Source organism: Schistocerca gregaria, chromosome 6, assembly GCF_023897955.1.
Source record: "Schistocerca gregaria isolate iqSchGreg1 chromosome 6, iqSchGreg1.2, whole genome shotgun sequence".
NCBI classification, from domain to species: domain Eukaryota; kingdom Metazoa; phylum Arthropoda; class Insecta; order Orthoptera; family Acrididae; genus Schistocerca; species Schistocerca gregaria.
Genome location: NC_064925.1, coordinates 442,320,692 through 442,348,282, shown reverse-complemented (window position 1 = coordinate 442,348,282; position 27,591 = coordinate 442,320,692). Strand labels below are relative to the sequence as shown.

Genomic DNA, 27,591 nt, shown 5'->3' with positions numbered 1-27,591 from the left:
AGCATCTCTAGATGTACTGGGAAGAATGACTGCTTAAATTCCACTGTCATATAGATGACTCAGATTATGTGATATTTGACAATATTATGAAAAGGATAGATTGCTGCTTGCAATACAGAGGACATATTGAGTCACAAACAGGCACAACAAAAAGAGTGCCATACATGTAAGCTTTTGACCAAAAGCCCTTCTTTCAGCATAGGAAACACACACACACACACACACACACACACACACACACACACACACACACACACACACACCCACACCCATTTACACAAGCTCCTGAGGCTCCACTGTGGCACCTGTGCCTGACGGGAGTAGTAGCCTGGGCAGGCAGAGGAGATGGGGAGGGAAGGGGGGGCTGTAAGGAGGAGGTAGGGGTACGGAGAGGGAAGAATAGCAAAATAGGTATGAGGAAGGATGTATTGCAGCTTATGGGAATGTGCAGGGGTTAGTGTTGGGTACTGTCATGTGAGGTTTAATGGGGGGGGGGAGGGGATGGAAGAGGCGGAGAAGTAAAGGAGGGGAAAGAGGAGGAGGAGAGAGAGAGAGAGAGAGAGAGAGAGAGAGAGAGAGAGAGAGAGAGAGAGAGAGAGAGAGACTGGGGAGGGGGGGGGGGGGGAGAAGGTAGAGAGGCTAGTGGGTGTGTTGCTGGAATAGAGGGCTATGTAGCACTGGAGTGGGAGAAGGGAGGGGGCTGGGGACTAGTGAAGGTTGAGGCCATTTGCAGGGAGTGTTCCCACCTGTGCAGTTCAGAAAAGGTGGGAACTCTCCCTGCAGTACATCCTACATTCCCAAAATCCCCCTTGTCTTACTCTTTGGTAGTCCCTGTTCTCCACCCACCTACCCCTTCCCTGCCCCAACTCAACACTACACAGCCTTCTATACCGCCAATGCACATACTACTATCTCTCTCTCTCTCTCTCTCTCTCTCTCCCCCCTCTCTCTCCCTCTCTCTCCTTTTCTTCCTCCCCCACCCCCCTTTCCCCAACCACCTGGCTGACAATAGCAGCCCTATCCTGTCCCTAATACATCCATATGTGTTCCCACAAGCAGCGCTACACTTATTCCCACCCCTTCAACCTATCCCTCCCCATGCCTGGCACCTCCTTACCACATCCCCCAAATTGCTTCTCCCATCAGGCAAAGTTGCTCGCACTCTAAACTCAGAGACAGTGGTCATGTGTGAGAGTTGTGCCTGTGTGAATGTGTGTGTTTCCTACATTAGGAGGAGGCATTTTGCACAGGAGCTCACTTGAACAGCAGTCTTTTTGTTGTGTCCATCTGAATTCAACATCCTGTCCATATGGTGTGTAGCATTCTACTCTTTCCATAACACTGTCATTATTCCTTCATGGATTTTCCATTGTTTGATTATGTGAGCTTTCCAAATCGTATCCCAAAAGATTTGTGCTCCCCGGTATTTATAGGAGTTGCCTGTTTCAAATGTGGGCTATTGATAGTATAGTCATTGGATAATACATTTTGTACATTTTGTGAAGTGCCCAATTTTGCATTCCCGTTGCCAATCTTTGCACTACTGAAATTCTGCTTTGATTCTTCCACTGTAAAAAAATCACCATCCTGTAAATAGATAACTAGTTCTCTGAGAACTAATTTCATGGTGGATTGCAGCTTTATGGAATGTGGAAGTACTTTCTTGTACCTTGTGTAATCTTCATGTTAATACATTATCTTCTGTCATTAATAAAATGCTGAAATAACAGTGTTTCCAGCAACATTAACCATAATCAGATTTTTTTTCAGTCTGCATGGTAACATAGTACGTAAATATGTCACATAAAGAGAACATAGCAACTAAACATGATTTAATGTTGCAGAATAAGTATGGTAACAGATATGGCCGCCGTATACAGTCATACAAACCAGATACTGAGGCATGGAGGCCAGAACGCTATCAGAGATGTATAGTCACACTAAATAGTCGAACACCAGAAGTTATTCCTGGAGGCCTTCAAAACAAAAAGCCTTTAATACAGTATGTGTATGCTTTTAGAATTTTCAGTTTGGCATTTAATAACATTTTGTTAGTATAACATGAAGAGTCTATTGCCCCTCGCAGAAAATCACACATGTGTAATTTTTTCTAGTTTTGTTAAGATAATTAATGAATGAAAAAGTATGAAAGATTTTTATTTATATAATGTACTTGAATGATGTGTAGCAATAATTTCTGTTCCTTGTAGCATTCATCATGATCGGTTGGGTCAAGCAGCTGTGAGAGTAAATCAGCAAGAAGGATTTTCTCAAGGAAATGACATTCATGACAACTATTCATCAGGAACAAGTATGTGTGTTCTCAATTTGCCAAATTCCTCTTGGATGTTACCTATCATTCTAACATATTATAGGAAAACATATAATGTTAACTGATTGTAAACTAGTTCATTTTTTTAATTTTGTAATTCATTAATAAGTAGACTACTCAATTAAAAGCCCATAAATTTTGAACCTCTTGAGATTACTATAAGTCTGAGAAAATTTAAGCAGCACAGAGTGGCCGCACAGTTAGAGGCGCCATGTCGCTAATTGCACGATCACTCCCACCGGAGGTTTGAGTCCCCCCCTCGGGTAGGGGTGTGTTTTGTTCTTAGCATAAGTTAGTTTAAGTAGTGTGTAAGTCTAGGGACCAATGACCTTAGCAGTTTGGTCCCCTAGGAATTCACACACATTTGAACACATTTAGAAAATTTAAAGCCATTTAGCACATTAACTACATAACTTAACTTGTTTATGATATCGTCTTCCTATCACTCCCAAAATCATATGCCTCCACACACACATTCTACAAAACACCCTAGTCAGTCCTTATACCATGCCTACACCCAGAGACTCACTTCATGAGCCATTCTCCTCTGAAAACCCAGAAACAACACCTGCACTATGCACCCACATGGAACATCCTATTCCATTTGCATAAAAGGTATAGTCTGCCCTGTCAGTGGCAGGGCTGTTGTTGTTGTTGTTGTTGTTGTTGTATTTATTGGTCCTGTTGTCTACAAAGCAACTTATGCATAACACATTGAACAAATCAAGTTATAAATATACAGATGAAAGTCACTTCTAGGCACATGTATTTAAGGTTACAATAAAACACTTCATACATTTGATTAATGAAAAATGTCATATAAAGATGTGAAACAAATACTAACAAAGAGATAGAGGGGCTGGCCAGGACTTACCTCAGCTCAGTACAGCCAATAGATACACAAAAAACAACCTAATATTTACGTTCCTAGCTTTCGGAATAAATGTTCCTTCATCAGGGAGAAGAGAGGGGAAAGAAAGGGAAGAAGGGAAAGTGGATTTAGTTACTCACAAACCAGGATATGAAGCAACAGGGAAAGGAAAACAGGGAGGGTAGCAAGGATGGAGGCATGGTTCGTGCCTTTTGTAAACCCTTGTAAACTGGCACTAAATTATCACATCTACCATTACCTCTAAAGAAAGGTAAATCCATGGGTTCCCTTGGCTTCACAAAAGTAACTGAAACATTGTATACCCTAGCTGACACAACTAACTCTGAGAACGAGATCAAACATAAAAAACAATATAAATAAAACTTACTCACCACATTGTGCTGAGCTGGTACCATCCAATTTGTATCAAGTGCTACTGCCTCACAACCATTCACCAAAACCAACTCTATCATCAAATATTGGACATGGACAAACACTTTCCAACACAATGTATTGTGTTGAAAGCAAAACGACCACTTTCTGACAACCAATTGTTACAAGCCCTGAGCTAATGGGTTATAATATGTTAGAACAACTGAGAGGTATGGTTTGGGAGAGAGAGGTGACTCGTGCCTTTTGTAAACCCTTGTTGCCAGTTTTGTAAAGGCCTCGTCGCTACTACTGTGGAGACCGAGTTACCACTACTGTTACAATAGGCCGAGTTTGTGAATTCCGAAATGGCTTATGGTGCAGTGCACCACTAAGACAATTTCTCCCTGCCTCTATTACACAGCTATGCCTCAGGGTCAGGTACAACAAAGTCATATAAATGTGTTAAAAAGGCTTACTTATCTTTGTGATTTGTTGAATAATGAAGTCTGCAACACAACATGTAATATAACAGAAGAAAGGCCCTCAATGGCTAAGTGCAAATAATTGTAGGTAAACTTCACAGTATGTAGCAAATGCAATTTACAACTGTCTGTTTACTCCTAAGAGTTCACTAAATGACATTCCCTGTCTAAAGTCAGCCCTGGACAATGATCTATAACCAAGTGGCCCAGAGCTACTCTTGTATCTTCTGAGTAGTCTTCTGTCTGTTGTCATCTGGTTATTGGCAGATTATACTCGGCGGCAATTGGTTAAGGTGAAGTTGGTATCTTCATCTGCGCACCGCCCGTGGTGCTGGTGGCAAGTCTGTATGGTGCTGGCAGAGGCTCGCATCTGTTTCTGTGGTGCTCTTGCCCTGGCTGTATCCTGCTGAGATGACACAGCAATGCAGAGAAACATCGGCAAGTGTGTCATTCACTTTATTGTATTGAAGCTAAATCGATGATCCCAGTGATGGTGCCGCACTGCGTGTGTGTTTGCATTGTCAGCATCCAGTTGCCAGCGTGGCGTATGTATTGCTTCTACTCACACCATGAGTAAGTGGCCACCACATATGTTGGTTGCACCAGTAGCCCATGACATGGCTGACTGCTTTCTCAAGCACAAATCATGGACCCCTGTAGAGCACCAAAGAGAAACAGCCATCTGACATTGTTGTAGTGAGCCATAGCAGCTCCACCCATCTGCCCAGGGCAGCTCGTGCAGTGACCAGAGACAGCTCTGCATCCGGGAGGCTATTAGTTCATGTCCCGGCCCTGCTCCTGTCGATTGCAGCTTGCAGTCCATCGGACAATGTGACCCAGAGAGTGGAGGCTACCAGCCCTCTCATTCCTTGTGCTGGTGCAGCTCCAAGCTGCAGCCTGTCCCCCACCCCGCACCCTATCCTCCTCCCTCCACACAGTTACGGTGTGTCCATGCAGTGGAGGTTGGTGGGAGTGCCAGTAGGCTGGTTGGCTGCTGAAATCCATCACCAAAGGTCGTGGTTGGACTGCAACTTAAACAATCATCATTCTCTCCAGTTCGAAATGCTGACAGAATGGTGACACAACTGCCTGCATCCGGGCTCACTTATTTATATGTCTTACACCTACGCCTTTGACATAGCGACTCTGGAAGGGAGAAGTGGAGTGCTCTTTAATAATAACGTCAGCTTCCCTCAGCCCACTTCGGTCCCCACGCACTGGTCACTAGATGCTGTTGTAAATACAAGGTATGGGTTCTTCACAGCATGTCGGTACCCTGTGCTGCCCTGATTACTTCACACTTCTGTACAGCGTCCACTGGGCCACGCCTTTTCACCTGCAAGTGGTGTTGTAAAATTGCCTCACAGAATCATTTGCTATATATCAACACCCCCTTGCCTGACATCTGACATGACAGTCAGTCCCTTAACTACTACCTTCCAGCCACAGCTGTACTTATTGGTGCTCACCATTAGGTTATCTCTTCAGTCTGTTCTTATTGTATTGTATGGTACTGTATGGAACCAGGAACCTAGAAACAATGGAGAGCCTCTGTCCCCACCATAGCCCTCAGTGGTTCACAATCCCACAACAGGCTACAGTAGTACACTCACCCCACCACCACCCCACACCGAACCCAGGGTTACTGTGCAGTTTGGCTCCCCAGTGGACACCCCCCCCCCCCTCCTCCCGCCCACGAATATTTCACACCAAACGAGTGTAACCCCCATGTTTGCGTGGTAGAGTAATTAAGGTGTACACATAAATGGAGAAGTGTTTGCCCAGCAACGCCGACATAGCGTAACTGAGGCAGAATAAGGCGAACTGGACTGCATTTGCCGAGGCAGATGGAAAACCGCCTTAAAAACCATGCACAGATTGGCTGGCACACCAGACATCGACACTAATCTGCCGGGCAGATTTGTGCCAGGGACCGACATGCCTTCCCTCCCGGAAAGCAGTGCGTTAGACCACACAGCTAACTGGGCAGGCTTATTGTGTTGTAGTTTATTGATCTGAGAAATCGCAACACTGTACTATGTCATGCATGATATTGAACAGCTCAAAGATAGATTTTTACTAGTGAATTGAGGCCTATGCAGTAATATAATACACACTTTGTTGTGCATACATACTCCAGCTGCACAATTCCCTTAAAGCAAAAATAGAAGTGAACACTTATTATAAACTTCCCTCTTCAGTTCATTTCATATTCATTCCCACATCATGTTCCATGTGTGCTCTCATGAAGGAGAGCCTTCAGTAATCCAGAACAAACAAAGTTAAATATTAATAGGTAGAATCAATCACTGCAGACTATGTAAATTATGACAAATGCTAATCTAATCATACTGATACATGAGGGAATTACTTCTAAATTATTTGATGCACATTTATGGACATTAGAAGAAAAATAGGTGCTTTGAAAATAAAAAGGCATTGCTACGTTATACTACTTGTATCCAGTAGTTCAAACAAAGCATATCTGTTACTTTACACAGACTATTATAGCTGCCTATATGTGAAAAACCCCCCCATGAACCATGGACCTTGCCGTTGGTGGGGAGGCTTGCGTGCCTCAGCGATACAGATGGCCGTACCGTATGTGCAACCACAATGGCGGGGTATCTGTTGAGAGGCCAGACAAACGTGTGGTTCCTGAAGAGGGGCAGCAGCCTTTTCAGTAGTTGCAGGGGCAACAGTCTGGATGATTGACTGATCTGGCCTTGCAACATTAACCAAAACGGCCTTGCTGTGCTGGTACTGCGAATGGCTGAAAGCAAGGGGAAACTACAGCCGTAATTTTTCCCGAGGACATGCAGCTTTACTGTATGATTAAATGATGATGGCATCCTCTTGGGTAAAATATTCCGGAGGTAAAATAGTCCCCCATTCGGATCTCCGGGCGGGGACTACTCAGGAGGATGTCGTTATCAGGAGAAAGAAAACTGGCGTTCTACGGATCGGAGCGTGGAATGTCAGATCCCTTAATCGGGCAGGTAGGTTAGAAAATTTAAAAAGGGAAATGGATAGGTTAAAGTTAGATATAGTGGGAATTAGTGAAGTTCGGTGGCAGGTGGAACAAGACTTCTGGTCAGGTGACTACAGGGTTATAAACACAAAATCAAATAGGGGTAACGCAGGAGTAGGTTTAATAATGAATAGGAAAATAGGAATGCGGGTAAGCTACTACAAACAGCATAGTGAACGCATTATTGTGGCCAAGATAGATACGAAGCCCACACCTACTACAGTAGTACAAGTTTATATGCCAACTAGCTCTGCAGATGACGAAGAAATTGAAGAAATGTACGATGAAATAAAAGAAATTATTCAGATAGTGAAGGGAGACGAAAATTTAATAGTAGTGGGTGACTGGAATTCGAGTGTAGGAAAAGGGAGAGAAGGAAACATAGTAGGTGAATATGGATTGGGGCTAAGAAATGAAAGAGGAAGCCGCCTAGTAGAATTTTGCACAGAGCACAACTTAATCATAGCTAACACTTGGTCTAAGAATCATGAAAGAAGGTTGTATACGTGGAAGAACCCTGGAGATACTAAAAGGTATCAGATAGATTATATAATGGTAAGACAGAGCTTTAGGAACCAGGTTTTAAGTTGTAAGACATTTCCAGGGGCAGATGTGGACTCTGACCACAATCTATTGGTTATGACCTGTAGATTAAAACTGAAGAAACTGCAAAAATGTGGGAAATTAAGGAGATGGGACCTGGATAAACTGAAAGAACCAGAGGTTGTACAGAGTTTCAGGGAGAGCATAAGGGAAAAATTGACAGGAATAGGGGAAAGAAATACAGTAGAAGAAGAATGGGTAGCTCTGAGGGATGTAGTAGTGAAGGCAGCAGAGGATAAAGTAGGTACAAAGACGAGGGCTGCTAGAAATCCTTGGGTCACAGAAGAAATATTGAATTTAATTGATGAAAGGAGTAATATAAAAATGCAGTAAATGAAGCTGCCAAAAAGGAATACAAACGTCTCAAAAATGAGATCGACAGGAAGTGCAAAATGGCTAAACAGGGATGGCTAGAGGACAAATGTAAGGATGTAGAAGCTTATCTCACTAGGGGTAAGATAGATACTGCCTACAGGAAAATTAGAGAGACCTTTGGAGAGAAGAGAACCACGTGTATGAATATCAAGAGCTCAGATGGCAGCCCAGTTCTAAGCAAAGAAGGGAAGGCAGAAAGGTGGAAGGAGTATATAGAAGGTTTATACAAGGGCGATGTACTTGAGGACAATATTATGGAAATGGAAGAGGATGTAGATGAAGACGAAATGGGAGATATGATACTGCGTGAAGAGTTTGACAGAGCACTGAAAGACCTGAGTCGAAACAAGGCCCCCGGAGTAGACAACATTCCATTAGAAATACTGACGGCCTTGGGACAACCAGTCCTTACAAAACTCTACCAGCTGGTGAGCAAGATGTATGAGACAGGCGAAATACCCTCAGACTTCAAGAAGAATATAATAATTCCAATCCCAAAGAAAGCAGGTGCTGACAGATGTGAAAATTACCGAACTATCAGTTTAATAAGCCACGGCTGCAAAATACTAACGCGAATTCTTTACAGACGAATGTGAAAACCGGTAGATGCAGACCTCGGGGAGGATCAGTTTGGATTCCGTCGAAATGTTGGAACACGTTAGGCAATACTGACCTTACGACTTATCTTAGAAGAAAGATTAAGAAAAGGCAAACCTACATTTCTAGCATTTGTAGACTTAGAGAAAGCTTTTGACAATGTTGACTGGAATACTCTTTTTCAAATTCTAAAGGTGGCAGGGGTAAAATACAGGGAGCGAAAGGCTATTTACAATTTGTACAGAAACCAGATGGCAGTCATAAGAGTCGAGGGGCATGAAAGGGAAGCAGTGGTTGGGAAAGGAGTGAGACAGGGTTGTAGCCTCTCCCCGATGTTATTCAATCTGTATATTGAGCAAGCAGTAAAGGAAACAAAAGAAAAATTTGGAGTAGGTATTAAAATTCATGGAGACGAAGTAAAAACCTTGAGGTTCGCCGATGACATTGTAATTCTGTCAGAGACTGCAAAGGACTTGGAAGAGCAGTTGAACGGAATGGATAGTGTCTTGAAAGGAGGATATAAGATGAACATTAACAAAAGCAAAATGAGGATAATGGAATGTAGTCAAATTAAATCGGGTGATGCTGAGGGAATTAGATTAGGAAATGAGTCACTTAAAGTAGTAAAGGAGTTTTGCTATTTAGGAAGTAAAATAACTGATGATGGTCGAAGTAGAGAGGATATAAAATGTAGACTGGCAATGGCAATGAAAGCGTTTCTGAAGAAGAGAAATTTGTTAACATCGAATATAGATTTATGTATCAGGAAGTCGTTTCTGAAAGTATTTGTTTGGAGTGTAGCCATGTATGGAAGTGAAACATGGACGATAACTAGTTTGGAGAAGAAGAGAATAGAAGCTTTTGAAATGTGGTGCTACAGAAGAATACTGGAGATAAGGTGGATAGATCACGTAACTAATGAGGAGGTATTGAATAGGATTGGGGAGAAGAGAAGTTTGTGGCACAACTTGACTAGAAGAAGGGATCGGTTGGTAGGACATGTTTTGAGGCATCAAGGGATCACAAATTTAGCATTGGAGGGCAGCGTGGAGGGTAAAAATCATACAGGGAGACCGAGAGATGAGCACACTAAGCAGATTCAGATGGATGTAGGTTGCAGTAGGTACTGAGAGATGAAGCAGCTTGCACAGGATAGAGTAGCATGGAGAGCTGCATCAAACCAGTCTCAGGACTGAAGACAACAACAACATATGTGAAAAAAGAATCAAGTTTAGTTTGATGCAGGCATTACAGATGATCTGAATTTTCATTTATGGGTGTGGATATTCAGATAAGTTATGAAAGTAGTGGCTAACCACATATTCTTTCCTTTGTTCTTGAATACCTATTTATTTTCTGTTTTCAACATAATGTCTGTCAGTAGCATGTTATAGAGTTTTGCATGAGAATACAGGATGTTTAAAAATGATTCATTGGGTTTTAGATAAATATATTTCACAAAGTATTATGTACAAAATAGTGAATGCTACATTGTATGGAAAATACATTTTCAAGTTTCTTACAGATAATTACAAATGTTGTATTTGTTCTCCTCATGTTTCATGACAAACATCTTGTGGTAGCCAAGTTTGATTCATACACATTTGAGCATGTCCCTGTCAATATTGGCAAGCACAGCACTGATGATATCATGGAGTTCAGTCAGTGTTGTCAGAAAAGGTGGTATATAAACTGTGGTGTATGCAGAGCTGTCCCCATGTATTTCAGCCCCCACACTTACATGTATGTTTCACAGACCAGGTATGGCTTCTGCCTCACCTGGGAAGTAGTTCATAAACAGACATAAAACTACTGTGTAGTTAAGCCTCTTGCAAGTGCCACAACGTACGAGGGCATGCAAGTTGTATGCAGCTCTGAGATTGTGAGAATCTCCTTACATCCTAGCGGTCAAATGTTCTCATGACACTGCAGATATATACTTCCACCAGAGCAACTTAAGTTAGTGCTGCACCTCTGGAGACAGTCGCATTCCAGGCTATGACGAATCAAGAACCACTCCAATCTATGCGACAGCCCCTGCTCGGCACAGCCAGTGTGGCACCCACTGCTCACCAAATTGTTGTGCTGCCTTTGCCATGTGCCACATTGGCCACTGCACTTCCAACAGCTGCACCTGAGGGAAATACTTAGCTGCTGTTACAGTAGCTGCCTACGAACTCCTCACATCGTAGAACCATATAGTCCTCTCTTCTCTGCTCCTTGAAGCGTTGTGCCGGATAGAGACTGTTCTTTTATCAAATTGTTAAGACATTCACTCTCAGACATGTACTTTGTTTAGCTCCTGTAATAATCACTTACTTCAAGGAGTGCATTTCTCTATTTCCAGCCACACCATTGAGCAAAGGATATAATGTTGGTGATGAGGGAAAATGTGTAATATTTTTCAGTGCTCTTCTTGCCCGTCATATTACATTGGCAAAGAGGCAAAATAGTTTCATGTCTCTGTCTTCTTCAAATGTGTGTTAGATTAGCCCATTCCATATCAAACGGTCCCTTCCCTACAGCCTAGGCCTTCGTGGCAAACGAATCTGCTCCAGTCCTGAATCCCTCGACCATTACACCAACAACCTGAAAATAGCTTTCGCATCCCGCAACTACCCTCCCAACCTGGTACAGAAGCAGATAACCAGAGCCACTTCCTCATCCCCTCAAACCCAGAACCTCTCACAGAAGAACCCCAAAAGTGCCCCACTTGTAACAGAATACTTCCCGGGACTGGATCAGACCTTGAATGTGGCTCTCCAGCAGGGATACGACTTCCTAAAATCCTGCCCCGAAATGAGATCCATCCTTCATGAAATCCTCCCCACTCCACCAAGAGTGTCTTTCCGCCGTCCACCTAACCTTCGTAACCTCTTGGTTCATCCCTATGAAATCCCCAAACCACCTCCCCTACCCTCTGGCTCCTACCCTTGCAACCGCCCCCGGTGTAAAACCTGTCCTATGCACCCTCCTACCACCACCTACTCCAGTCCTGTAACCCGGAAGGTGTACACGATCAAAGGGAGAGCCACATGTGAAAGCACCCACGTGATTTACCAACTGACCTGCCTGCACTGTGATGCTTTCTATGTGGGAATGACCAGCAACAAACTGTCCATTCGCATGAATGGACACAGGCAGACAGTGTTTGTTGGTAATGAGGATCACCCTGTGGCTAAACATGCCTTGATGCACGGCCAGCACATCTTGGCACAGTGTTACACCGTCCGAGTTATCTGGATACTTCCCACCAACACCAACCTATCCGAACTCCGGAGATGGGAACTCGCCCTTCAGTATATCCTCTCTTCTCGATATCCGCCAGGCCTCAACCTCCGCTAATTTCAAGTTGCCGCCGCTCATACCTCACCTGTCTTTCAACAACTTCTTTGCCTCTGTACTTCCGCCTCGACTGACATCTCTGCCCTTAACTCTTTGCCTTTAAATATGTCTGCTTGTGTCTGTGTATGTGCGGATGGATATGTGTGTGTGCGTGTGTGCGCGAGTGTACACCTGTCCTTTTTTTCCCCTAAGGGAAGTCTTTCCACTCCCGGGATTGGAATGACTCCTTACCCTCTCCCTTAAAACCCACATCCTTTCATTTTTCCCTCTCCTTCCCTCTTTCCTGACGAAGCAACTGCCAGTTGTGAAAGCTCGTAATTCTGTGTGTGTGTTTGTGTGTTTTGTTCATGTGCCTGTCTGCCGGCGCTTTCCCGCTTGGTAAGTCTTGGAATCTTTGTTTAATATATTAGATTAGATTAGATTAGATTAATACTTGTTCCATAGATCATGAATACGACACTTCGTAATGATGTGGAACATGTCAGGTTAATGAAAGATGTCTGTACAAGATATTACATTACACAAAATATTGCATGACACTAATGCTTAAGTTAGTTTTTTTTTCCCTCCCTTAATTTATATCTAAAAATTCAGCCAATGAGTAGAAGGAGTTGTCATCTAGAAATTCTTTTAATTTATTTTTAAATTTTGGTTGACTATCTGTCAGGCTTTTGATGCTGTTTGGTAGGTGACCAAAGACTTTTTGGCGGCATAATTTACCCTTTTCTGTGCCAAAGTCAGATTTAATCCTGCATAGTGAAGATCATCCTTTCTCCTGGAGTTATAGCTATGCACACTGCTATTGCTTTTGAACTGGGTTGGATTATTAACAACAAATTTCATAAGTGAATATATATACTGTGAGGATTCCTAGATCCTTAAATAGATGTCTGCAGGATGACCGTGGGTGGGCTGCAGCAATTATTCTGATTACACGTTTTTGAGCAATGAATACTTTTCTACTCAACGATGAATTACCCCAGAATATGATACCATATGAAAGCAGTGAATGAAAGTAGGCATAGTTAGCTAATTTACTGAGATTCTTATCACCAAAATTTGCAATAACCCTAATGGCGTACGTAGCTGGACTCAGACGTTTCAGCATACCATCAATGTGTTGCTTCCAGTTTAACCTCTCATCAATGGACACACCTAAAAATTTTGAAAATTCTACCTTAGCTACAGACTTCTGTTCAAAGTCTATATTTATTACTGGAGTTTTGCCATTTACTGTACGGAACTGTATATACTGTGTTTTATCAAAATTTAAAGAGAGTTGGTTTGCTGAGAACCACTTAATAATATTGTGAAAAACATCGTTTACAATTACATCACTTAGTTCTTGGTTTTTGGATGTTATTACTATACTTGTATCATCAACAAAAAGAACTAACTTTGCATCTTCATCAATATTGAATGGTAAGTCATTAATGTATATCAAGAACAGTAAAGGACCTAAGACCGAACCCTGTGGGACCCCATACTTGATAGCCCCCCAGTTTGTGGAATCAGCAGTTGTATTAACATTACATGAACCACTTATTTCAACTTTCTGCATTCTTCCAGTTAAGTATGAATTAAACCATTTGTGCACTGCCCCCCTCAAACCATAATGATTTAGCTTATCTAAAAGAATTCCATGATTTACACAGTCAAAGGCCTTTGAGAGATCACAAAAAATACCAATGGGTGATGTCCGGTTATTCAGAGCATTTAATATTTGATCAGTGAAAGCGTATATAGCATTTTCTGTTGAAAAGCCTTTCTGGAAACCAAACTGACATTTTGTTAGTACTTTATTTTTACAAATATGGGAGGCTACTCTTGAATACATTACTTTCTCAAAAATTTTTGATAGAGCTGTCAGAAGAGAGATTGGGCGATAGTTATTGACATCAGACGTATCCCCCTTTTTATGCAATGATTTTACAATGGCATATTTCAGTCTATCAGGGAAAAACACTGCTCCAAAGAGCTATTACATACTTGGCTGAGAATCCTACTTATCTGTGGGGAACAAGCTTTCAGTATCTTGCTGGAAATGCCATCAATTCTGTAAGAGCTTTTACTTTTCAGTGAGTTTATTATTTTACTGATTTCAGACGGAGAGTTGTTTCAAACTGCACAGGTATGGCCTCTTCTATTAGAAGCCTTGCCTCTTCTAGCGAAGATCTAGATCCTATTTTCTCCACAACATTTAAAATATGATTATTGAAAATATTTCCAATTTCTGATTGTTTGTTAGTACACTTGTCATTCAGTTTTATGGCACTAAAGTCTTCCTGTTCTCTTGGTTGCCCTGTTTCCCTTTCAATAATATTCCAAATTGCTTTAATTTTATTATCAGAGTTACTGATCTCAGACATGATACACATGCTTCTGGACTTTTTAATAACTGTTCTTAGTACCGCACAATAGTTTTTATAATATTGAACAATTTCGGGGGCAGTACTCCCTCTTGCTGTTAGATACAGTTCTCTTTTACAGTTGCAAGATATTCTTATGCCTTTAGTTAGCCAAGGTTTTTTATATGTTTTCTTGGAATTATGTTTAACTATTTTCTTGGGAAAACCATTTTCAAATACCCTTAAAAATGTATCGTGAAATAAGTTATATTTCAAGTTTGCATCACGTTCCATATACACTTCATCCCAGTCTAGCTGCTTTAAGCTTTCCCTAAAGTTTGCAGTATTTATATTGTTAATTGAACGCACTGCTTTGAAATTCTGATTTGATATACTGCATGTTAGTGTTTCTTGCTGTTTATTAGTCTGTTTTTCTGGAGCAGGCTTTTCATTTTCCAAGTTTATGTGATTACCTTTGAACCCAGTGATTTTTGCTGTTGTTCTAGTTTGTTCTGGGGGCAACATCTTCTTGCTTCTTGTGTTGTTATAGTCTGTAGGCAGTGGTGTTCATAGCATTCTACAGTTTGTACAGTGGAGGAAGTTTCTCAGTCCATGCATGTCCCTGAAACAAGTTTCTTAGCACTTGTCTTCTCTGTGTAGTTCAGGTGGTCTGTTCATGTGTTGTACAGGTGTGAATTCTCGTCATTAATGCTGTTGGTCTGAGTTGTTTCCAGTGCTTCAGTGTTCAAATTTCTGTTTGCTGGCAGCATATTTTTGCACAAAATTTGGAATGCCTTTTTGTCTTATCGTGTATCGCCCATCAGAGGAGCTGTCCTTGACTCAATTGGTTCAATTACAGAGTCAGTAAATGCAGAAACTGCTGTTGAGCATAATCCAGCTCACTTAGGTTTTGATTGCAAGTGTCATGTCTCGGCAAGCTGTTCTCGCATTTGTGCCAAATTTTCAGATCAGATGTTTGACAACCAGGGAAAGGACTCAGCTATATATCATCAACAGTTGGAGATGAACTTTCTTGCATTTGGCATACAAAGTATGCAGTGCAATACTCTCTTTGTTGCACATATGAGTACAGAAATTTTTTATTTGACTTGTCAGCCTTTCCAAGACTTGTCTGGTGGACATAGACTATGACTTATTTATTGGTGGAATGGTTAGATGTGCATTTTTGTAGTGACAGTCGCCTCTGGCCAAGGCAAGTATTCTGGACTTGTCACAGACCATCTCCCTCAAAGTGTTTGATATAAGAAAAGGAAGATTGGGTTCAGTACCTCATCAGCATTGAGGTCATTAGAGATGTAGCACAAGCTCAGATTGTGTCAAGGATGAGGAATGGAACCATGGAAGCAGCCGTTCCCTTTGAAAGGGACTAGCCTGGCATTCATCTGGAGCAATTCAGGGAAATCACGGAAAACCTAAATCTGGATGGCCAAATATGGGTTTGAACCATTGTCATCCCAAATGTGAGTCCAACATGCTAACCACTGCATCACGTCGCTCGGTTGCAGTGTTTGAGTGCATCTGTTCATGAAGAGTGTCTAGAGAGGTCAATCTTTGACCCAGTCCTTGCCTGTGATGCCATCAGATGCTGACTCTCTTGTCCTCTGCATCAGTCCTGTCGGCACGGGCATTGTTATGGCTGGCCCTCCTCTCAGCATCACTCACGTCTGAGATGACATCAGTTCTGTTATCAGTCCACACATCGCCAACCCTGGCCCAGCTGCCACTCTAGTCATCACCAAGCTTGTGCGTGGTGACATCAGTCTGAACATTGCATCCGGACATTGTTGGCTGTGTCCTGGCCTGTCCTTGTGTCATTGACTGTCCTGTCGACGGTGCTGCCAGCCGTCTCATCTGTCCTGCCCTTGCCGTTCCTGTTCAAGCTTAACCACAAATGCCAGCACAAAGACAGAGAAACCAAGAGCAGAGAAGGCAGTGAGATGATGTCAGCCAATAGGCCACTGACTAGGACCACACCATGACAGGAGCAGCCTCTACAAGCAGAGAATATAAGTGCTGCTCCTGCCAGCCTTGGCCACACAATATCACACCAGCACTATGATAGCAGTTATTAGTGATCCATATCCATTGCTTACTTGGACATTATACATAGTGAAGGACTCCGACTGTTTGCATGTCACCCAACCCTAGCGACACATTCTTATAAATACAAAGTAAGTGTTGTCAATCTGCTTTATTGAAATAAAACTATTAGTGTGATTTGCTTGAATTGTCATATAGCACCCTTTAGGCACCCTATACAAAACAAGTGGGCTGGATCCCACAGGCCCTGTCCTGGTTAGTCCTCCTGCCATAACTGGCCATGTCGAGGCTAGTGCCAGCTCTCTTGTCAGCATGTTCATTGTCAGCCAGTCTAGAGCTGGTGCTCTTGCTGCTGTTCCCATTGTTGCTGCAGCCCACCCAGTTGTCCCCATTGGCATTGCCACAGCTGCCCACACAGCTACTTCCAATGTTCCTTCCTCATTGCCTAGTTAACACTGTCACTCTCATCATCTGTTCTTCCATACCCTGGCTTGCACCTTCTTGGAAGGTTTTGCTGCAAGCCCCTTCAACACCCGACCTTCCCCTTCACTGCCTGCAATGACGAGTTACCATTGTGCTTGCTTTGCTGTGATCATTTTCTTGTGTTTGTTAGTGGTTCATTTCTGTATTTTCATGCAAATGGCACTGAACGTTTTGAAGTTATATGCAATGTTTATGTTTTTTAATTCTTTTCTCCCAGATGTCATAGTTCTTGCATGCCGTGCTCAACAGTCTTGTTCACTGTATCATGCGTTCTTGTCCAAATACTCATGCTATGTCTGGGGTTCTTTTTCTGTATGATATTTTGCCTCTATTCATTTCTAGCTGAATTCAAGGATGTGTTCAAATCATTAGCCACATGTTGGTCATTTCTCAGAGATATGCTTACACATTGGTTGACTGTAATGTCTTTTTTTTTTTTTTTTTAAAAAAAAAAAAAAAAAAGAAAAAGAAAATAAAAAAGGGGGAGGGGGAGGAGAGATGTGGCTGCCTCCTTCATACCTTGGCCATCACACTTATTAATATGTTTCATGGGGCAGGTACGGCCGCTACCTCACCTAGGAGATTGGTTGTAAATAGAAGTTGAGGTACCTTGTGCAGTCAACCCTCCTGCGGCCACTGCAGTATCCATGGGTGCCAGCAGCAACAATGTGTGGCATGCAAGTTGCGATGCACAACACTGTGATAATGGGAGCCTACTTATGCCCATGCGGGCACTTTTCCTTGTGGCACCAGGGATGTATCCTTCCACTGCCATTACCTGGGTCAGCACTCCAGCTCTGGAGACAGTCACATTCTGGGCTGTTGATGGATCAAGAAGTGCTCCAAGTCTCCGCGCCCGCCTGCCACAGTGCTGTGACTCTCCTTGCCCGCCAAGCTGTCGTGCTGCCTTCAGTATTTGCCACATCCACCACTGTGCTTCTAACACCACCTCTGAGGGCACCACTTTGCTGTGATTACCAGTGGTTGTGTATAAGCCCCCTCGCCTTGTAGGATTATATAGTTCCCTCTTCCCCACTCCCTGAGACATTGTCCAGGATAGACAATTTTCTCTTATGTAGTCATTAACGTATTCCCTTTCTGGAGGGTGTGGGATTAGTTCCTGTAATAAACAGTCATTATTTCAAATAGAGCATTTCACTACGCCCAGCCATACCACTCAGCAAAAGACAGAACATAAACACATAATCACTGTCTTTCACATGGTGGCACCCATTGCTGTACCATGGATTTGTTTGTAGGTAATGCCTTCAAATAAGAAGTAATCATTGACGATGGTATAGTTGGTCATGGTGACCGGGAAGGGTGTTGTAGGTTTGGAGTGAGTTGGGCATTGGGAAAGGCAGTGTTCATTAGCAGCAAAACAATGGGCATTGGGGATGTTGCTGTAGAGAAAGATGGCACCAATAGTGATAAGCAGGATGTTGGGTGCTAAAGGAATAAGAACTGCATGGAGTCAGCAGACCAAATTTTTGGTACCTTTGATATAGCAGTGTAGGTTACAAGTAATGAGCTTAAGGTGTTAGTCCACAAGGGCAAGAATTCTCTCTGTGGGACCCAGTGCCCAGCCACAATGGGGTGTCCTGGGTGGTTGGCTTAATGCACCTTAGGAAGCATGTAGAACACTGGAGTGCAGGGAGTGGTGGGTGTGAGGAAGAGAGACAGACTCAAGTGAGAGGTTGTGGGGATTTCAGGAGGGACTGGAGACCCTGATTGATTTCTGGAATGAGGTCAATGTGGCAGGGCTTGTAGGTAAACATATGTGACGTCTGGTGGAGGCTCTTGTCCCTTTGCCGAGTTAGTCTAGCAGCTTATGAAAAAAGTGTTGGAGCCCTTGTCGACAGGTAAGATTACAAGTTTAGGATCAGTTTTTAGGTGTAAGATTGCTGTTTTTTCTATGAATGAATGTGAGGCTGGTTTCTACATTGAGGAATTTGGGGAATGATGGTATGAGGTTAGGAAATTTTGGAAAGGTATCAGGGCAGTTGTGGGGCAATGGGGTTGAATCACAGTTAGATGGATGGGTGCATTGAGTTAGGCAGGATTTAATATCGGTTTTGGACTGAGTCTGATTGGTAGGGTCGGTCACAAGAAAGTGTTTCTACTGTAGGAATTGGGAGAAGGAGAGGTGTAAAAATATCTGAAACGCAGTCTCATCAAACATGTGGAGAAGTGTGAGCACCAAATTAACAACTCCGCCAACATTGTACATCACCTCAGTCAATGGTGGCTCCAGGAAACAGATATTATGGTGAGTTTTGATGTAGTCTCCCTCTTTAAGAAAGCTCCACTTTCTGATTATTTGGAACTCATTGTTGAAAAGTTCAGTGATTGTTTCTCAGAAATTTTTAGGCATGTCGTGACATCAACTTACTTCCTGTTTGATGGAAAATATTATGAACAAACCAATGTTGTGACAATGAGTAGTTCGTTATCACTTGTCATGGTGAACCTGTACATGGAACATGTTGAAACAAAAGCATTGGATCCACTAAGTTGAGACCCACATGTTTCTGTCGGTACATGTATGATGCACTTGTGGTGTGTCCATACACAGCGGCAAACATTCAAGAGCTCCTGGAACATTTAAACTATATCCATCATAGTGTAGAAGTCATGATGGAGCTACCTTTCCTTGGCATGTTAGTTAAGAGAAGACTGGATGAGTCCCAGTATCACAATGTGTATAGAGAACCCATACACATTGATCTCTCTCTTCACTCCTTGAGCTATCACCATCCATCAAAAGGAATTCAGCGCTAAAGACTCTGGTCCATATAGCTCGAACACTTTCACACAAGGAGAGTCTTGCTGGAGAATTACGACACCTATAACTGATGTTCTGAATGAATCGGTAGGCAGAATATCATATGAAATGGGCAATGCAGTGAAAATCAAGAATGCCTGTGAAACAGGCTGGAACTGATACCAAGGGAGAGAAACCAAAAATTGCTCATCTGACTCAATATCTGGAAAGATCAGTAGACTCCTATGAAAAAATCCAGTGTACTTTGCTCCCTTCATCGAAGATAAAAAGTATCCTGTGTAATGTTGAAAGTGATCTAGGTCTCCAAAAGTAAGATGTGTTTCACATTCCATGCAAATGTGGAATATTTTATACCTTGGGAAGACTATTGTAATAGTCAGGGGGAGAGGTAAAGAACATCAGTGACACACTGGACTAAAACAAACCAGCAAATCTGCTGTTGCTGAGCACTGTCTCATATATAATCATGAAATGAAACACGATAAGACCAGTATTGTGGTGCAGATTCCAAGATTCTGGGACAGCATAATTAAGGAGTCTATCAAAATAAAGATGTCAGAAAACCTAATAAATGGGGATGGAGGTTTCAATTTAAATAATGCTTGGGACATGGCACTCAATTTATTAAAATCTCACAGACCATCACATCCATTAGAGTGGAAAAATGCTGAGGGAATTTGCGTTTCATCAAGTACCAGTGTGTACTCTGTAAAACAAAAGAACATCAAGCTGGACATAGGGAATCAAACTTGGCTATAAATAGCAGAGTGAAACCAACAATAGCTCAGTCTGGTTGCAAGCAGCAAATATACATAACAGCAAAACACACAGTACCTGAAGAAGAAGGCTGGGTCTGTTGTAAAAATATTGTGCAGAAAATGGCAACAACTACTGAGAATGGCCGTGCGGTTCTAGGCGCTACAGTCTGGAACCGAATGACTGCTACGGTCACAAGTTCGAATCCTGCCTCGGGCATGGATGTGTGTGATGTCCTTAGGTTAGTTAGGTTTAATTAGTTCTAAGTTCTAGGCGACTGATGACCTCAGAAGTTAAGTCACATAGTGCTCAGAGCCATTTGAACCATTTTTGAACTATTGAGAAAACCTGAGAGAAAAGGTCGTCAACAAGCACAGCATGACTGAATTTGGAAATGGGCAAAGTGTAAGGTCTTTTAAAAGGACTGATACTTCTGTGGTGCTGAGGCTTTTAGAGGACAGTTTAATGACCATTTTTCAGGCCTGTTTAGCTCTGGGTATTGTAGGGCAGTGGGAAGGAGTTACTCAGGGTATGGTAGATGTAATACATCTGCAAGCAGTATTTGGCCATATGAGGTTTGATGGAGGCTCTTATAGTGATGGTACATCAAACCTCCCATGCATTCCCTCTTCGCTCCCAAACCCTGCCCTACAGACATACTACTTCTACCACACCCTGAGAAACTCTCCATCACCACATTACAGAAACCAGACCTAAATAAGCCAACAAAGTATTCATAAACCTGCCCTCTAAAAGTCTCAGTCCCTCAGAAGTACCAGTCCTTTTCAAAGGCCTTACCATTTGCCCTACTCCCATATTCAATCATGCTGTGCTTATTAAAGTCTCTTCTCCTTCCACCAGTCCCTAAAGTGCAAACATTTTCGCCACCAAACCTGCCAATAATATTCTATCCAAAACCAATATTAAATCTTGTCTAACTTAACATACTCCTCCATATAATCATTATACACCCCTGTTGCCCCAAAACTGTCTCCTGTTAACTTCCCAGAATTTCTTAACCATAAACCTTGCCTATTATTCCTCAGGTCCCTCAATATGGAAACCAATCTCACATCCACAGAAATAACTGCAATCCAACACTTAAAAACTGATCCTGACCTTGTAATCCTACCTGTTGACAACTGATCCTGACCTTGTAATCCTACCTGTTAACAAAGACTCCAACACTGGTTATGAGCTGCAAGAATTACTTGGCAAAGGGACTTCACCAGCTGTCGGATACATCCACCTATAAGTGCTGCAACAGTGACCCAGTTCCAGAAACCCATCAGGATCTCCAGTCCCTCCTGAAATTCTTACATCCATCCCAGAACCTCTCTCCTAGATCTATGCTTATTACCTGTAACCTATCCTACTGTATAAAAGACACTAACCATTTCCTCTATGAAGTCCCCACAGTTCTTGTTCCTTTACTGCCTGGTGCCCTGCTAGTCACTGTTGAAGTGGTTCCCTCTTCTACAATATTCCCAATGCCCATGGTCTTGCTGTTCTTGAACACTGCCTTTTCCAATTCCCAGCTGACTTCAAACTTACAACCTCCTTTCTGGTCACCATGATTAACTATATTCATGTCCAGGATTACTTCTCCTTTGAAGGCATCACCTATAGACAAATCCATTGAATAACAATGGGCACCACCATGGTACCATCCTATGCTAATCTACTCATGGGCTACCTAGAAGAATCCTTCCTAACCACCCAGAATCCCAGATCCCACACCCAGTGCTGATTCACAGATGACATCTTCATGATATGGACTGATGGTGTACCTCAACACTTTCTACAGCATTCATTTCATGTAGTCCTTTTTAGCCCAATAAGCCATATTCCTCTATACTGATGTGCACCTTAAAGGTAACTGGATCACTACTTACGTCTACCATCCACCAACAGTAACTCCACTTCGACAGTGCCACCCATGGGTCTCACTGTGGCCTTCATTTGCACTTTCCACTTGCCCAGAAACAGATCACCAGTACCTTGTCTCGCCAATCACCAACCATCCCCTACATATGCACTGCCTTGCTACAAAGGTGTGCTTCTCTCATCTTTCAGTACATCCCATGACTAGATCAACTGAACCACATTCTCTGCTAGGGTTATAGCTATTTCTTATTGTGCCCTGAAGTGAAAAATATCCTCCCCACTATCCTCCTGATCCTACATCACCCAGAATGGTATTCTGCTGCCTATCCGCACTGTGCAATATCCATGTCCGAACTTATTCTACACCTGCTCTCAACTCCTTGCCCCAGTTTCATATCTGTGCAAGACCTAGATGCAAGACCTGTGCCATACATATATCCTCTCAATGTCACCTACTTCAGTTGTGTCACAGACATCTCCTGCCCCCTCAAAGGCAGGTTACCTATGAAAGCAACCATGTGATCTATTAACTTAGCTGCAACCACTGAGCTGCATTGCTTCATTCTATGATAGCATGATAACTAACAAGCTCTCTGTTCACATGAATAACAATTACCAAACTGTGGTCAAAAGACAACTGGATGACCACAGCATGTGCCATTTGGAATCATCCTACCAACACCAATTTTTTGGAACTGCACAGGTGGGAACCCTCCATGCTAGATATCCTTTATTCCCACAACCCCCCTGACCTTGACTGTTGCTAATTCCTTTGGTCTATCTGCTTATCCCTTTCCCTGCTCCCACTTCTTTACAGTGCCTTCTTTCCCATCAGCACATATGTGTAGTTCTTTCCCCTTCCCTTCTTCTCTCCTTTCCACTTTACACTGCTGCCCCACTCCCCTTCCTCCCCAGCACAGCCTCCTAATGCTGTGTGTAATAGCCCACTATCCTGTCCCTGGCACATTCCCACAGGAAGCACTAGCCTCTACCCATACCCATACCATGTACCTCCACTGCTTATCCCTTTCCCTGCTCCCACTTCTTTACAGTGCCTTCTTTCCCATCAGCACATATGTGTAGTTCTTTCCCCTTCCCTTCTTCTCTCCTTTCCACTTTACACTGCTGCCCCACTCCCCTTCCTCCCCAGCACAGCCTCCTAATGCTGTGTGTAATAGCCCACTATCCTGTCCCTGGCACATTCCCACAGGAAGCACTAGCCTCTACCCATACCCATACCATGTTATCCGTCACCGTCCCTGCCCCTCTCCTTTTCTGTACCTCCACTACCCATTCCAGCAAAGATCACTGCTCATCATGGACACAGTCACAGTTGAGCCTTTGTGCCTAGAAAAAGAAAGAGAGAGAGAGAGAGAGAGAGAGAGAGAGAGAGAGTGTGTGTGTGTGTGTGTGTGTGTGTGTGTGTGTGTGTGTGTGTGTGTGTATGATGAAAGGCTTAACCCAATTGCTGAATAATATCTAGCAGTTTTTTCATCGTGTGTGTGTGTGTGTGTGTGTGTGCCGCTTGCTGCTTTTTCGATTTGGTGAGTAGTAATCTATCCTTTTCATAATGTTGTAAATGTCATGAGATAGGTTTTCATACTATATTTATGGGCCATTTCTGCAAGCTGGTTAGAAAATTAAAAGAAGTACACACTGTAATATTGAAATTCATTTCATTTTGTAAATAAGTGTATTATATATCTGACAGTTTCGAACTGCTTGAATTAGAAAAAAAGGTTAGGTGAAACATAAGCTAGCCATTTATGGACACACAACCTGTAGATACAAGCTGTACAGCCGGCTGTTCAACTACTAGAACCTGTGTGCAGTTAATACAATGGATCCAGACTACACAAAAACTCCGTTGAACAATTAACGTTAGCTACATTGATTGCAGCCCGGGAAGATAGCTTGTTCAATCATTCCAAGCTTGTAGTTCAAAATAACTTAACACGCAGGGAACAAACATCACAGTTATCTCATAACTATACATGAACTAATTACATGCATGGAAGATATAAAAAAAAAGTGTAATCAAAGAATAACAAAACCAATACATCACCTCTGTTGTCTGGCACAAAATGCTCGATACCACAGTTTTGTGTAAACATACGCAGACAGCATGCATACATGACATGACGCTATTTGATTGCACAATGTCACCATATCAGCCCCAATGGTGGAAGCGGAACATTATTCCAAATTGTGGGCTAGAAAGTGGACATGACAACCGGATCTTGAGGTATGTGTCTGCTGGTGTAATCTGCACCAGTGGCTGTGAAGGTAGTAGTGAGGTGGTTGTTGGGTGAGGCCATAGTCTCAGAAGCTCTGGCATTGTTGCTTCTTGGAAGATGTAAACTGATTTAACACTATCTATAGAAACAGTGGTCACCTTTCTGTTAATGGAAATGTCAATTGTCTTGGCTCCACTTGCATCTACATGGTAGGGTCCTGACTATGGCGGCTGCAATGACTGTTTGATGCCTTATGTGCCTACTGTGATGTATGAAAAGGTTTTCAAGTCTTGATGCATGAAGGTGTTAGCTATAACATGTCTCTGTGGCTGAGGTGGGTAGATTCGAGCCATGTGCTCTCGCAGTCGGCATAGGAATTCTGGTTGATCACCCCTTGATTGTGACATTGTTTTTGTGTCAACAAATTCTCCTGGGAGCCTCAACATCTCACAATTTCACCGAAGAAGCATCTCGGTCTGATCTGAAAGTGTTTCCGAGGCTGAGTATTATCTTGGGAAGGACTTTGGTCCACTCAGTGTCGTGGCACATTAGTGCTGCTGTAAATGAGCAGTACCATCTCTTGATCATCCCAATACTGGACAGGTGATAGCTCACATAAGTTGTCTGAATAGTTCGGATTCAAATTGTCATCCTCTGTTTGGCATGACATGTAAAGTACAGCCAAAATGCTACACCCAATACTACACAAAACTGAAAGCCAGATTTTCTGCTGTAATGTTGTCCCACTGATGCAGCTTCCAGCCAGTGGATGTAACAATCTGCCATCATAATTATGTAATGTTAGCTGTCAGATGATGGGAATGGACTGATAATATCAAAGTGGACCTGATTGAAATAGGCCGTTGTTATTGGAAAGTTCTGTGTTAGTGCTTGCATGTGGCAGTGTATCTTGCTGCATTGGCACTTAAGACAACACCTTGCCCATTCACGGCAGTCTTTCTGTACATCTGGCCACACACAACAATTCATCACTAGGCAGGTTGTCGATCAAATACCAGGGTGTCACAAGTCATGTAGTGTATCGATGACATCCCTTCTGAAGGCATTAGGTAGCAATGGCCATGGTTTTGACGTGGGTATCACTCAATGCAGCCTGACATCACCCCCTGGAATCTGGATAAGTTGGAGATCCAACGATAATGTTGCTGCAGATAAAAGTCCCGCTAGCTCTTGATCTGATTGTTTAGCAGTGATACGTTTGGTGTAATTGACTGTGCCAGTAATTCTTCTGAATCTGATTTAAACAAGTGGCCATCACAATATCGATACTGGAGATGTGCTGGATGCCCATATTGAATTGTGAGATGAACATTAGCTAATTGTGTTGCTTATGTGAACAGTTTGCACTATTCTGGTGAAAGGCGTTTAGTTAGTGGTTTGTAATTGGTGTAGATAAGAAAGTCTTTAGCTTCCAGGCCTAAAGTATTTGATGGACTTATAAATGGCCAGAAGTTCTCTGTCATAGGTGCTCCACAGCTTTTTTGAGGATGATAGTTTGTGCAAGAAAAAATCATGTGGTTGCCATGTGTTACTATATTGTTGTTGCAACGCTGTGCTCATCACCTTCTGGGTAGTATAAAGTACTAGTGCCAGAGGTGCAGTAGGCTCAGGGTGCACCAGTAGTGTAGCATCTGTGAAGCTCTTTTTGACTGCTTCAAATGCTACACACTTACTAACAGTCCCTGCTATAGGCGAGTTACTCTTGTTCTTTGGGCAGCTGATTAATGCTGCAATTACTGGGTCCTGTTACTCGGCAGTGTGTAGCAAGTGATGTCACTAAAATTTAACATACTGAGGAATCAATGCAATTCTGTGGCCATATTTGGGTGTGAAATCCTTAATATGGCCTCCACTTTCTCTTACAGTAGTAGCAATCCTGTTGCTGTTGCCCTATGCTATAGGAAACCCACCTGGGACTGGCCAAAGACACATTTAGCACTATTTAGGGCGATTCCATGGTGTTCCAACTGCTTGAACATTCCCGTTCAAAACTGCCAAGGTTGCTCTGCTAGTGGCAAAAAAACTAAAATATCGTCCAGGTAAGCAAAAGAAAGTTAGACTGTGTAGCATGGAGACAGTGAGGTGTTGCCCCACTTGAGCAATGTTCCTGAGTTCAAAAGTTATAAATTTGCTTTCCAACAGGTCAAAAGGAGTGATGATTGGTGTCTTGGGAAAGTCTTGTTCAGCTAGATGGATCTGTGTGTATGCTTTTGCGCAATCGAGGCTGGTAAAAATAACTGCACCACCCAATGATAATTATAGTCACATAACAACAGCACTGGATATCTGTCAGGTATTGTTCTGGCATTCAGGGCTCTGTAGTCACCACAAAGCCGCTATGCACCACCCTTTTTCAGGACCAAATGTAGCAGTGAGGACTGAGGACTCTTGCAAGTCCACATTACACTTCACATTTCATACTGTCAAACTCTGTTTTCACAATTTTGAGATGATCTGGACCAATTGTCATGATCTGCAAGATGGGTAGGTAGGGGGGGGGGGGGGGGGCTGTCAGTTGTCTCTATGTAGTGGACAGTGTTGTGCCTTTCCTCCTTAGGTGCTCCATGGGGTTGCGGAAGAGCCAGAAGTCCATGCAGCAGCTCCATGTCCTCACTGCCCGCCACTCAAATTACTTCGGCAGTATGAACAGCTCCATCCCACCAAAACCTGGATCCTGTTAAGCCTGTGCTGTTGTCGAGTAGGCATGAGTTCTTCTTGTCTGGCAATAGATTGCAATGGGTGAGGAAGTCCTTTCTGATAGTAGGTTCAGCAGTGTCTGCAGTAGAAAAACCCATGCAAAGTTTCACAATAAATCAGGTCTAGTTCCAAGCGCAATGTGCTATACATTGTTTGCAGTGGTCAAGGAGAATAATGTGGTTGGTCACTTCCTGTGCTACATACTCAGTGGGTAAATGGAAGAACTGGCTCCACTATCTATTAAATATTTCCAGGTGAATCACTGATCACTAGCAAACAGGTACAGAGACACTGATTGCCAGTTGGAG

The 27,591-nt window shown here is 42.8% G+C and overlaps 1 protein-coding gene across 2 annotated transcripts in view; it reads left to right on the top strand.

The window, feature by feature from the left end:
* The window catches only part of LOC126278304 (uncharacterized), a 117,030-nt gene that overhangs the window by 53,080 nt on the left and 36,359 nt on the right, over positions 1 to 27,591 (top strand). For both annotated transcript variants that reach the window (XM_049978318.1, XM_049978319.1), the window contains exons 3-4: positions 1,845 to 2,002; positions 2,211 to 2,311. In XM_049978318.1, coding sequence (XP_049834275.1) covers positions 1,845 to 2,002; positions 2,211 to 2,311 — 259 coding nt within the window. The remainder of the gene's footprint in view (positions 1 to 1,844; positions 2,003 to 2,210; positions 2,312 to 27,591) is intronic.